Below are 12,931 nucleotides of genomic sequence, written 5' to 3'. Positions count from 1 at the left end.
TCGTGAACCCTGTGGGCTTGTGGCGCGGCGAGGGGGACGATGGAGGGGGCGGGGTGCGCCCTGTGACGCGCGCTGTCCCCGGTCAGATGGAGGAGTTCCAGGTCTACGAGAAGTACTGCCAGAACAAGCCGCGCTCCGAGAGCCTGTGGAGACAGTGCTCCGACAGCCCGTTCTTCCAGGTGCGTCACGGCCTCCCGGGGCGCGGGTCTCCCCCGCCGGCGCCCCCTCCCTCGGGGCCCCAGTCGGGCTCACCGGGCGGGCTCTGGGCTTGCAGGAATGCCAGCGGAAGTTGGACCACAAGCTCAGTCTGGACTCCTACCTGCTGAAGCCGGTCCAGAGAATCACCAAGTACCAGCTGCTGCTGAAGGTGGGCTGCTCACCCCCTCCTGCATCCCCCACCCCTGCCGTGCCCTGCCGACCTCCCCCCGCCCCGCTCTGCCCTACTGGCCTTGTCCCCCCTCCCTGCCTGCGGCCTCTTTAGCCTCCCCGAGAGCCGCAGTCCCAGCACAGCCTCCTTCCTGCCCTGCGAGGGCCCTGGCTCTTTGCAGGCCTTTGTGGAGCACCTACTGTGCGCTGGCCGCTGTCAGGGAGTCGCGGGACCCAGAGGTGAACAGTCAGGCCGACCCTGTCCCGTGGAGCATGGGCTCCAGGCGTGTCCACACACACCCCACTGCGCCCCACACGTGGTCCTCCCCACGAGGCCACCCATGTCCAGTGGCCTCGTCGGGTCTGAGTACACACGCCAGGGGACGCGCAGACGCCTTTCGCCATCATGGGTCTGGGGGTATTGTGTGGAAAGGAAGGAGTGGCAGGTCTAGGAGAGGGAGACGTGGGGAGACCCGGCCGAGCACCTGGCTGGGGCGTCCCTGTCTACAGCACCGGGCAGGACCATTGGGACAGGCAGGGTGCGGGGGGTGGCTCCTGGGCCTCCCCGGCCACGCGGGGAGCCACACTCTACATCCCGAGGGTCCACGCGGGGCCGGAGCGGGAGTCCTGTGTTTCCGCGGCGTGTGACGGTACCCGCGTCCCCCCAGGAGATGCTGAAATACAGCAGGAGCTGCGCGGGGGCTGAGCACCTGCAGGAGGCCCTGAGCTCCATTCTGGGCATCCTCAAGGCCGTCAACGACTCCATGCACCTGATCGCCATCACTGGCTATGACGTAAGGGCCTCCGTGTGCCGCCACCGGGCCGGGGACCGTGCGGAGCCGTGCCACAGCCTCCCTGTGCATGCGCGTCCCTGTGGGCTGGCAAGAGCCCAGTTCTGATGGTGTCTGGGGCGGCTCGGGGCGAACGGACCCCCAGCTTGGGGCGTGCCCCCGAACCCAGGGCACTGGGGAGACTTTAGCCCGCCGAGCTGCACGTCCGCTCCGGAGGCCCGAGGGCGTTGGACTCAGGGCTGGCCTGGTTTTGCCACTGCTTGTGGGTTGGGGACAGGGGACAAGCAGATGTGAAGGGCAGACTCTGTCCTTTGTGTCCCCAAATTAGGTCAGCTCATGCATTTTGTTGCCTCTTGGCCACTTGCGCTCACCCTGTTTTTTTAATGTAATAGGCTTTATTTTTAGGGCTGTGTTAGGTTTGCAGCAGAATAAGAGAAGGCACGAGGACATCCCACATGCCCCAGTGCCCCCACGCACAGCCCCCCACGCCCCCACACCCAGCAGGTGGGGCCTTTGTCACAGGGACGAGCCTTCGCCGGCCTACCGTCCCCACCCGGGCCCAGGGTGTGCCTCCGGGGGGTTTGGACAGACACCGAGCGCCCCGTGCCCACGGGCACAGGCTCGCGAAGAGGAGTCTCCCTGCCAGAAGACCCCGTGCCCGCCCCTCCCCCTCCCCCGGCCCCCAGCCAGCCCCGACCCCTCACCCACCTCCGCGGTTCTGCCCTCCCCCGAGCGTCGGCAGCGGGGTCCCTCCGAGGCGGGCGCGTCTCCGCGGCTGCGGGCGTGTAAGGCCGCGCGTTCGTTCCGGGCGCAGGGCGACCTGAGCGGCCTGGGGAAGCTGCTCATGCAAGGCTCCTTCAGCGTCTGGACGGACCACAAGAGGGGCCACTCCAAGGTCAAGGACCTGGCCAGGTTCAAGCCCATGCAGCGGCACCTCTTCCTCCACGAGAAGGCCGTGCTGTTCTGCAAGAAGAGGGAGGAGAGCGGGGAGGGGTACGAGAAGGCCCCTTCCTACAGCTACAAGCAGTCCCTGAACGTGAGTGAGGCTCCGGCAGCCGCGGCCGCGGCCCCCGTGTCTTCGGGGGGTGGGGGTGCGGGACCCCCGCGTCCTCGGCCCCCACCCCGAGCCGCTTCCCGCGTCGGCACCACGCCCTGACCCCTTTCAACGGCGGGAGGGCGCACTCCCGTCCCGCACACGACGAACACCTGTCCCCTGCTCGCGCCGTCAGATGGCGGCCGTCGGCATCACGGAGAACGTGAAGGGCGACGTGAGGAAGTTCGAGATCTGGTACAACGCCAGAGAGGAGGTGTACATCGTACAGGTAGGCCCCGCCTTCTCCAGGGCCAGGCGTCGGGGACGCGTCGGCCTCCCTGGTGAGGGCAGGTGTCTGGAAGCTTCTGCGGAGCTTTATCTCCCGGAGGCCGTGCAGGGGCACCGCCCTGAGCCGGACCCAGGAGGAAGCACGGGGAGCCCACTGTTAGGGTGCGTGAAAGGCGTGCCCAGGGACATGGGCTCGGGGGGTGCGACTAGCCTGGGCCGTGTTACCCACGTGACCGGCCTGTCCTGGTCCTTCTAGCCCCTGCCGTGCCGGTGAGGGCAGGGGGCGCTAGGGCTGTGAGAGCTCCCTGAGCCCATATGACCCCCCGTCCCTGGGCCCTGGGATGGGGTTGGCCCGCACACGGGACAGGCCCCTTCCGGTGGCCCCCCACGCTCAGACGCGGGATGTGGTGGCCGTGGCAGCCTGTCCTGGTGCGCGTATAGGCACAGCAGCCTGCGGCGATGACGCCCGGCTCCGGCTCGGGCACTGGCCCCCGGGAGCTGCGGGGCTGGCGGCCGGCGCTCTGGCTTTCCGCAGGCCCCGTGTCCAGAGCCCGGCTGTCTCTGCCCTCTGGCCACACACCTGTGCCGAGGCAGGCCCCGGCCCGCCCCGCTTGAGCTTAAAGTCCACTTCCGAGTGCCAGGCGCCCGTCTTCCTTGTTACAAAACGATGCCACAGGCCACTTCTGGAGAAGCATGCTCACGGGGGGCGGTCTGTGCCCCAAGTGTTCACCAAGTCGGATGCCAGCGAGGCTGTGAAGTGGGAGGGCCGGGCAGTCGACCCACCACCTGCGTGGCCCACAGGCCCTCCCGTCGTGCCGTGCCTGTGCCACGGTCCCGAGGCAAGGGGACCGCCCACCGCCCCCTCCTTTCTCCGGGGCAGTGGCCCCACTGTCCGCTCCCGGGGTGGTCCGTAGGAGCTTCGAGAGTCAAAGGCAGAGCAGCGTCTTTGGGAACGTGCGTCCTCACGTCCTGGCCTTCCTTCCGGCACAGGCGCCGACCCCCGAAGTCAAGGCCGCGTGGGTGAGCGAGATCCGCAAAGTGCTGACCAGCCAGCTGCAAGCCTGCAGAGGTAGGAGCCGCGGCCACTCCCAGCTGGGCTCCGGTGCACTTATGCACACGGCCAAGGCAACCCCCAAACCCAGGGCTCCTGGCGGGGTGGCGGCCTCACAGGTGAAGTCGGTCACGCACTTCTGTGTCCCCTCCCTGCAGAAGCCAGCCAGCACCGCGCGCTGGAGCAGTCCCAGAGCCTGCCTCTGCCCGCACCGCCCGGCACCAGGTGAGGGAGCCGCACCCGCTCCGGTTGGCACGGGGGTCTGCACGCACCACTACGTTCACGCGGCTGGTGATCCAAACCTCCTCCCAGGGTTTTGGGTCACTCTGGGTTTGCCTGCCGGCCCCGGAGTGTCCTCTGGCCTTGTGTGCTGGGGGTCCGTCCCCGCGGACCAGCCTCAGGGACGAGGTCTCCGGCCCCACCCCGGGCGCAGGCTGGCTCCTGCCGTCTCTGTTTTCCGACTGTGAGTTGTTTCCTGGTACGGTCAGCGCAGCACGTGCTGCTGGGGCAGGTGACAGCTACGTTTCCGTGACGGTGGCGCCTCAGACAAGGACCCGGACGTCGGGTGCCGAGGCACAGACCCATGCTGGACGCACCGGCCTCGCGCCGGCTCACCACGCCTTCCCTGCCCTTAGCTTTCCTTTGTCACTGCACGCCTTCCGAGCAGCTCCGTGACTCTGTTTCTCCTGTTTCCCCCGTAAGCCACCTGTGATGGTTGGTGGGAAAGGACACAGTCCAAGCAAACACTCCACCCAACGATGGTTTGAAAAGAGAAAGTCCGTCCTCCCCAACTCAGAGAACTGCCTCCTTGCTCACGCCCGGCGTGTGTATTTGCTCTCGCTGGGTCCCGTTCTGGGGAACCCAGAGGGGCTGAAGGGCCCGGTGGGACCCCAGGGTGGCCTCTACCTCGGAGCCTCAGGAGGGGCTTGGAAAACCGACCTGCAACATTCTACTTCTGTTTCCGGTGTGCGTGTGACGTCATTAGTCCTTCGAAAGGAGCCACGAGAAACATCCAGAAGCCGGAGGAGAGGAAGACCGACCCCCTGAGCCTGGGAGGCCACGTGCGCTCCACGTCGCCGCCGAAGCCGCCGGAGAAGGGCCGAGGTGGGTGTCCGCGCCGCGAGCCGGCGTGTCCAGGACGCGCACCGCCGCCCGCAGGGCTGGGACCGTCCTCCTGGCGGCCGTGCGCCCCAGCAGAGAGCCGCGGCCCGCACGGCCGCCCCACACCGCCCTCTCTCTCCCTGCGTAGATGACTCGGTGCCCAGCTCCACCTCCGAAAGCTCCGCGCTTTCCAGAAAGCGCTTTACCCTGCAGGGCTTTGCTAACCTCAAGGGTCAGAAAGGTAAAAGGCGCCCGCCTGAAACCCGTGCTGTGGCCGTGTCGCTCACCGTGGTGGCGTGTCTGTCATCCATTTGTGTGGTGCTCATCCGGGGGGCGGCCGCGGTGTCTCCCGGTGGACCGCGCGTCCTGGCCGGCGCCGGCGTGTCCGTGTCCATGGCGCACGCGGCCCGAGCGCTCCGCAGGGCCTCGGGTGGGAAAGCTGCTTTTCCTCCCTCAGGAACGGGCACCTCCCGCCGCCCGCCCCTTTCCGGCTCCGCCCTGTTCGGTCCCCGCGCGGTCACCGTCTGCACCGCGCTCCTGCTGCTGTCGTCGCGCCCGTCTCTGAGGGGTGGCCGCTGGTGCACGGGGGGCGCGGGGGGTCCCTCGCGTGGACACCTCCGAGAGCCGGCGGCCTTCCGGAGCGGCGTGGCGCTGAGCTGTGCAGAGGGCTCTGTTTGTGTTTTTGTTGCAATTTATAAAATAGTGCTAAGTTGGCCTCAAACTTTTTTTTAAAAAGGAAGGACACATTCGGGCGCTAATCTTGCCGATGAGCACGGCAGGCGGCCCCCTGCGCGCGCCTGCCTGCCGAGTTCAGAAACGCCCCCGCACGCGGCCCCAGACGGGCGTCTGCTCGCCTTCTCGGCGTCTGGGCCTCTCCAGTCCCCCGCATGAGGGACACCCCCCCCCCGCCTGCTTCGTTCCGTTCACAGGAAGCTACGCTCGCCCCACTAGGACGAGCCCACCCGGCGCCCGCGTCCCGTCCCAGCATGAGCACCGCTCCCCACGCGCCCCGCACCCACACGCAGCCCCTCACGCGCTCTCTCTGCATCTGTCCCTCTTCCTCCCTATGCAGCGTCTCCTACCAGCCCCGACAAAAAAGCTAAGCGACACGAAGTGAAGAGCGACCCCACGCCTTTTGGTGTACGAGGTAGAGTGGCCCCACCTCCCGGACATAGCCGGACCTCCCTGTGCCCTTCGGGTTAGGGACACTGTCTCGCCCTCACTCGCCCCTGGTGACGCAGAACAAGACAGGTCCTCCGGGCAGGAACAAATTCACTGTTCTCTCCAAAAGCATGACGCCCTGGCAACAGGTTCCGTGATGACGGTTCTTGGGTTCTCAGGTTCCCAGTCTCACTCCCATCGGGTCTGCCCAGAACGTGCAGAACCAGCCAGGCCCCCAGCAAGAGGCCGCCGACGCCTGGCCGGCACGCCGGTTGGGCTGGGCCATTACCGCCATCGTGCCAGCTATGGGGCACCCCGTCCTTGGGCCCCTGCTGCGCCGGCCTCTCCCCTGTGTCACCAGTTGTCCCAAGCTTCTCAGTGGAAACATAGAACCGAGCTGCTGACGGCCTCCTGCAGGCCCCCATGTCGTGGGAGGACGATGGGCTGTGCGGACAGGTGGGGCCGAGCTCCATACTGGACCTTGGGCTGCTAGTTTTTGCTCCCTCTAATAACGAGGGTAAAGCATATTCTTCCAAAACCCAAAGACCCTCCCCCTGGCCCAGGCTGAGGGTCTGAAGTTTGCAGTGAGAGATTAACAAAGTGAATTTTCCAATAATTATGAAGGTTCCCAACATGCCCCCAGGACCCCCAGGGGTCACGCAGCACACTTGGCCTCGAGCATGAATCTGTGTGCCTGGGACCCAGATGGCAGCTCTGCGCCTGCTCCCACATCACGGCTCGGAGGCTGGCGGCTTCCCACAGCCCGCACGTGGGTGGGCAGTGCCCGGGGGGCCACCTCTGAGGTCCCAGGGCCTGGGACAGGGCTCACTTCTCCGTTGACGGCCTCATTTTCTGCTTAAGTCCTGGAGATGTCAGAGCATTCCCCTGGCTGACTTCCCTCGTGCAGAAGCTGGTGAAGGGGCTTGAGCCCGCCGGTGGCCGGTTGCCCGTGGTTCCTACCGCCTTTCAGCCAAGTTATGTCTTCTCACCTGTGACAGGAAGAGGAGGCGGCTTCATAAGGTCACCAAAGATGTGACCCCCGCCACCAGTCCCCCTCCACTCCCCATACAGTGAGCCGCGGGTGTCCTGGCCGCTCTGGCAAATGCTTACACGCTTGCTGCCCGAGAAGCTTCATCTGCCCATCATTTTCCTCGGTGTCAGTGTCAGGGACTAGCTTGGAGAGAATAGAGGGGACCGCGTTCATGGTCACGTTAGCATAATGTCCCACAAACTCGCCAACGTCTGCGTAGGTCCCGGGGTGCCGTCTGGGTCCCAGACACGGGTCTCCTTGGCCCCCATCGGTGCCTCGGGTGTGCTGGGCATCAGTACCTTCCTAACGCCCCGGTTACAAGGTTTTAAAGCGGAAATGCAGCTCGAGGCCGGTAGGGAACCTTCCCCCAGACACTCCGGGGCTGAGGGATCCCCACGGGCACCCCCCCAACTCTGCGCCTACAAAACCCTCCGTTCTCCGTGGTACCCAAGGGCAGTGGAGGGAGTGTCCCGTTGCTCGTGCAGTCCGTGGGCCACGTGGCTGTCCCACCTGTAAGAGTCTCCCTGCAGAACAGTCTCCCCCTTTCTGTGCTCACTGTCCTCAGACACGTGTCTGTCCTCTGTTGCCAGGATCCCCGTGTCTGGCGGTGGGCTGAAGCCGGAGACCCCCAGCCAGGCTGCTTGGCACTAGGACCTCCAGGCTCCCCTGCCTGTGCCCTTTCTGCCCTTTGCACACCGTGCACACCCCCAGATGAGCCAGGCACACATAGCCGGGTGGTTTGTAGTGGGGAACCCCGGTGCCCCATTCCCGCACAGACGCCAGCCCCCGCCACTCGACCCGCGGCCCAGCGCTGAGAAGGCCGGGCTCGGGGGCTCTGTGGCGCCAGGCCTGCTGCTGTGACACGGGGTCCCGGGACACCAGGGGCTTCCGTGTCTCCCACACTCTTCCTTCCGGGCCCAGCTCTGCTCGCTGACGGGGAGCTCCAGGGCCCAGCTCCCCTCCTATGGGAGATAAGACTCCTAACGTCCCTTTCGCAGAAGCGTCTCATGGCCGACTGGACGGGCCTCAGGGACGGGCCTGTCCGGCCACTCGTGCCTGTGCCCCCCTGCCTCCCAGAGGGGGGCGAGCCCTTGTCCTCAGGGAAAGCAAGCTTCCTGCCAGGCCGCACGCGATCTGGAACTGGCACGCCAAGCCCATAGCCGGCGAGCCGCCTTCCCTCCCGGACCCGCCGGCCTCCTGCCACTGTGCCACCGACCTAGGCGGTGCCCGTGGTCCTCGGGCCCCAGAAGGAGCTCCCGCCTGCCACTTTACTGTGGGCCGTTACTGTGTTCAGAACTGGGAAGCCGTCGTCTCCGGTCTCCCCTCAACTTGCTCGCTTTCTCCCTGACATTTCCTGCACATGGGAGATGCAGGTGTCAGTCTCTGGGGCTGCACAGTGGGGCAAACCCTGATGAGGGGTACGTGCGCGTGTCAGGAAGTCCCTGGGGAGCTCTCCCCCCACGTGCTGGCCCAGCCGCGCTCTGTGGCCGGAGCTCGTGCCGGGGGCCTGGGAGGGAATCCCAGCCTCGCAGAGCCGTGACTCCGATCTGTGTGCGGCATCTGCTGGCCGGTCCAGAGAGGGTCACAGCACCCTGACCTCACGCAGGGCCTGCACTGCACCCTCTGCGGCTGGTCAGGAGTGGGCCTCCAGGCGGTCTGACGGGTGTCGCAGGCTCCAGGCGCAAACTTCTGACTCCTTCCCTTTGCTGGTGTTTGCTCCAGCGTGGATGGATGGTGGCATCTCCAGCTGGTGGCCCTTCGGGCTGTGTGCCCCAGGTCTGCAGGCAGGGGCGTCACGGCAGAGCCTGGGATCACCTCCCCGAGGGGCTGGGCTCGTCGTTTCCCCTGGGCTGGCCGGGCGACAGAAGCAGGTGCTCTGGGCCCTGTCTCCCCAGACAAGGACAGCTGAGGCACGCGTGTCGGCAGTCATTCCCGGAGTCCGCCGTGTGGCCTGGGGAGGGGGCAGACCCCTCCGGGTGCACGGGATGGGGTCACGGGAACTGTGCAGACCCCCTTCAGGCAAGCTTGTGTTGGAAGGCGGCCCTCACTGGAGTCTGTTCTCTCTCAGGTTGGAACAAACCCTCTCAGCCCTCGGAAGCCCCTGAGGATGACGGCTGGTCCAGTGCTGAAGAGCTCATTAATTCCTCGGACGCAGAGGAGGAAGGCAGAGTGGGCCCCAGGAAGCTGGTAACCTTGGGGCCCCTGGGCCGTCGGCCCGGCCCCGGGGCCCCGCGTGGGAGAGCTCCAGAGCGTGCCCGCGGTGCCGTGGCTCCCGTGGCTGCTGGGTGGGGGGACTCTTGGCCGCCAGGGCTCGCTGTGGCTATGTGCCCGCCCTCCTCCTGCACCACCAGACCCCTGGCAGACGGGCGTCCCCGCAGGGCGAACAGGGCACACACCTGATCTGCTCTCCACAGAAGGGGAATGCCCTCGGGAGCATCTGCAACGCCGTGCACACGGCTCTCCCGCGCTTTTTAGAGAACTCAGCTGACCAAGGGCGGATCCTGGTTCTCCACAGGCCCTTTCTTTCCCACGAGTGGCAAGGGGGAGCCGTTCACGTGTGAATCATCAGAGTCAAGGTCACACCGACAGACAGTACACACTTAGCGCTACCCTGGGCCACGCCCCAGGGCTCCACATGGCAGAGCTTTGTCCGCGTGAACAGGTTGAGTGTACACTGGGTTCCAGGCAGTCTAGACACCAAACACAGAGCAGAAGACAAATACACAAGTGTCCACTCTCACAGGGAGGCAAAGGAAAAGGTGGTAAAATACAGGGTATGTTAGGTGAGCATGGCCGCCATTCACATGGGAGCCAAGGAAGAGGGAGCGGCACATGCAAATGTCCTGGGGCTGAGGGATGCCTTTGGAGTGTTTGAGGCTGGCTGGAGTAGGTGGTGCTGCCATGAGGCGGGACCACCAGGTGTGAGTCAGGGGCACTTTGGAGGTTAGTTGGGTTTTTAACACGGTCGCAGTGAGAGACTTGATGTATCCTATAACCAGTTCTTCCCCCATTTAAGGTGACAGTTCCATCAGAAGCCCCACAAACAGCAGGGCCCTCCTGAAATGCTTGTGTTCCTTCTCCTGTTGTTGGGCGCTGGACGCCCACCTGGGCCCCCGCGTGCGGCAGACAGCCATGTACCCTTGCTCAGTGCGGTGGCCACAGACTGTGCTGTTTGACCTGCTGTGTCCTCTGACCCCAGGTTCCAGGGAAGTACACGGTCGTGCTGGGCGACGAGAAGGGAAGCCCCGACGCGTTTGCCGTGAGAAGTGGGGACGTGGTGGAGGTGGTACAGGAGGGCGACGAGGGCCTTTGGTAAGATGCCTGCGAGGGGCGGGGGAGGGGTCAGGCCCAAGACCCCCCAGGGCAGGTTGGGGGCACACAGCTGGAGCCCTGACCAGCCCACACCTTCTCAGGTATGTCAGGAACCTGACCTCCAGCAAGGAAAGCTGGGTGCCGGCCAGCAGCCTGGCCTCGCTCCTCGGCACATCGGGCTCAGCTCAGTGCCTGAGTAGCTCAGGTAAGACCCCTGCCCCGTGCGGGCCGCGCCCCGAGCCCGCGGGGTTCCGCAGCCGTGCGCGGGAGTGTGCAGGTTCAAAGCCGCAGCCGTTCTCGCCTGGTTTTCCCGCAGAGTCCAGTGCGGGGTCCACCCTGCTGAGTGCCTCCTCCAGCTGCGGCGAGAGCTGTGGGGCCCCCCTCTCAGAGCTCCAGGGGTAGCGCCGGGCCGTGCAGGACAGCAGCCTGCGAGCCTCTAAGTTTTCCTTTGCTTGGGCTTGCTTAGTTTGGTGAGGGGACGGTGCTCTAAGACCCTGGGGAATGAGGACCCTGCCAAGACCCCACCGAGGAGCCACCCGCTGCCCATGGAGCTCCGAGGTGCAGACGCAGGGGCTGCAGAGAGAAGGTTCTGGAAGTCTGCCCTCCGGCCTCCACACCAAGACCAGCCCCGAAGAGGGTGCAGAAGCCGGGTGCATGGGAAGACCAAGGTGCACCGAGCTTTCCGGGAAAACCAGGACGGACGGAGGGCGCCAGGCCACCGCCAGGAGCCGGTCCTGGCCGCGCGGCGTGGTCCCGGCGTTGCTGGTCCGGTGCCTCCTGCAGGAGCAAGCGTGTTGTGGGAGAGACGAGTCCACTGACCCAGCAGCTTGGTGGGGGGACTGTTTTGTCTTTTACAAGTTTTTTTTAAAACAGGGATTAATTCCATGGCCATTTTTTGTGGTACTCTGGCCGCTAATCTTTACCAAGAATCACTGTGTTTACATGAAATGACAATTTGATACTGTATTTGATATAAAAGTATTTTCTGTTACCGGGGTTTACAGGACAGCACGTTGTTTGTACTGCTGGGAGATCTGGGGCTCTCATGGGGACCGGAGCCCCCCCAAACCCACCTGGGAACAGGCCCCTGGTGAAATCCAGCAGTGTTTCTACAAACAGCAGTAGAAACCATGGAGACTCCCTTATCTGTGTAAGTTAATTTTCAAAAGAAAATTTAAACTCTAAGTTAAAATATTTAGCTTCTTTTCTACCAAAAAAAATGGGGAACTTGATTTTTTTAACTAGCTTCACAGAATTGGGATTTTTTATTGTTTTTAAAGAATCAGTGAAGTGTGGTTTTGCTGGGTACTGTGTGAAGCAGTCCCCACACGGGCCTCGGGGAAACCGCGAGCCTCTGCCCGCCTCCGCGGCCACCTCCCGCGCTCGGTCAACCCCCCGAACTCGGAAACACAAGGAGTCCGTTACTGAAACCGAGGCAGGACCCGAAAGAAAACGCTTCTGGTTTACCTTTTTGTTTCAGAGACAAATTCTGTTCTTTGGAAACGCGGTCTGTATCTGCTGGGGGCAGATAGTTTTCTATGTGTGCATGTGTGGGTGTGTACATAGGGGTCCCGTGTCAGGGGCGCGCTGGAAACTGTCCCTCACAACCCTCCCTGAGCCCCACGACCACTGCCCGCGAGGCCCCTGCTGGCCGACCTCCGTGTGTCTCTGCGGCCTTCCTCGGCATCCAGGCGTGGGACGGGCCGTGTCTGACGGTTTCCTCCGTGGGCTGCTCAGCCGGAGCAGCCCCCAATCCCCCCCCCCCCCCGGCCACCTCGGTGGCATCACCACACTGGGGTCCTTTCTTCGTTAAGGCACTTTAAAACCTCCTGTTCCCGTCACTGCTTCTTGTTTTGTTCCAGGTCTTTTTTTTTTCTGCTGATGTAAATGAAATTTAAAAATCAGAGTTCTTTATTGTATGGATGGAGTTTGAATAAATATCAGCCCCTCTCGCTGTCTGCCTTTGTAAAAGCACAGAATTCCGCCCGCCCCGCATGCGCATTGTGCTCATGCTGGTCCACGGTACCGCGAGCTCCCACGGGAAACGTGGCCGGCCATGAGCATGACCCAGATGGTGACCCACACGCTGCATTTTGTCAGGAAATGATGGAAATAACGTGCATATTGTATTGACCACGTAAAGGTAACAGAGGAAATGGGAAATCATTTTGGAACGAGAGTCCAAGTGGTGACTTCTGAGCCAGGCAGGGTCCGGCTAGGGTGGGGGGAAGGGAAGCATGATCCACAGCAAGGAACGCGGAGGCCAGTCCACACTGCGCTCACCCACACACCAGAATCTTGCCACGCCGACCTGTTCGGAGGGGATCAAATCAGATGCAACTGATAATTGCTAAGAGACACGGTACAACCAGATCACTCAAGGGTTGGGAGTAGAGACCAGAGCAGAGATGTTGCAAGCACTGACCCCTCCCAGGAGCCCTCCTCAGACCCACGGGCCAGGCGCCAGGCTAAGACCCAACCCTGTGCTGTTATGGGCCGGCCTCACTCAGTGGACCGTGTGGCCATGAGCGAAGGGTGCAGGCGGGGTCCTGCTCCCTGAGCCCATCCCTCTGGCGCCAGACAGCACCCAGGGCTGCGCAGACCGCCCTTCTCCAGCTAGCTGCCCCGTTCCGCCTCCGCTCGCCACGCAGGCTAGGGGTAGGACGGCTGTTTGCCTGCACTTGACTGTCTTTCACGGACCGAAGGCCACACCCCGCTGCCCTGTGCTGTCCCGACCTCCCCCGAGGACCCACACCAGCCGCGGGCTTGAGGGCTCCAGTGTGTGTCCCAAATCCACG

At 64.0% G+C, this 12,931-nt stretch overlaps 1 protein-coding gene across 7 annotated transcripts in view; it reads left to right on the top strand.

The window, feature by feature from the left end:
- MCF2L (MCF.2 cell line derived transforming sequence like) overlaps window positions 1-12,091 on the top strand; it is a 76,201-nt gene extending 64,110 nt beyond the window's left edge. The window contains exons 19-32 of one of the 7 annotated variants that reach the window (XM_080799022.1): window positions 87-179; window positions 275-367; window positions 1,035-1,160; window positions 1,972-2,193; window positions 2,387-2,479; window positions 3,469-3,547; window positions 3,688-3,754; window positions 4,515-4,633; window positions 4,779-4,871; window positions 5,703-5,777; window positions 8,890-9,008; window positions 10,021-10,133; window positions 10,235-10,338; window positions 10,450-12,085. In XM_080799022.1, coding sequence (XP_080655148.1) covers window positions 87-179; window positions 275-367; window positions 1,035-1,160; window positions 1,972-2,193; window positions 2,387-2,479; window positions 3,469-3,547; window positions 3,688-3,754; window positions 4,515-4,633; window positions 4,779-4,871; window positions 5,703-5,777; window positions 8,890-9,008; window positions 10,021-10,133; window positions 10,235-10,338; window positions 10,450-10,535 — 1,482 coding nt within the window. In that variant the 3' untranslated portion in view covers window positions 10,536-12,085. Of the gene's footprint in view, window positions 1-86; window positions 180-274; window positions 368-1,034; window positions 1,161-1,971; window positions 2,194-2,386; window positions 2,480-3,468; window positions 3,548-3,687; window positions 3,755-4,514; window positions 4,634-4,778; window positions 4,872-5,702; window positions 5,778-8,889; window positions 9,009-10,020; window positions 10,134-10,234; window positions 10,339-10,449 lie in introns of all 7 variants that reach the window. The other 6 variants (XM_080799020.1, XM_080799017.1, XM_080799018.1 and 3 more) reach the window with 6 other exon arrangements.
- The last annotated feature ends 840 nt before the right edge of the window (window positions 12,092-12,931 follow it).

The sequence above is a fragment of the Martes martes genome (genome assembly GCF_963455335.1).
Source record: "Martes martes genome assembly, chromosome: 3".
NCBI classification, from domain to species: Eukaryota; Metazoa; Chordata; class Mammalia; order Carnivora; family Mustelidae; genus Martes; species Martes martes.
This window is presented reverse-complemented; position numbering and strand designations above follow the sequence as displayed.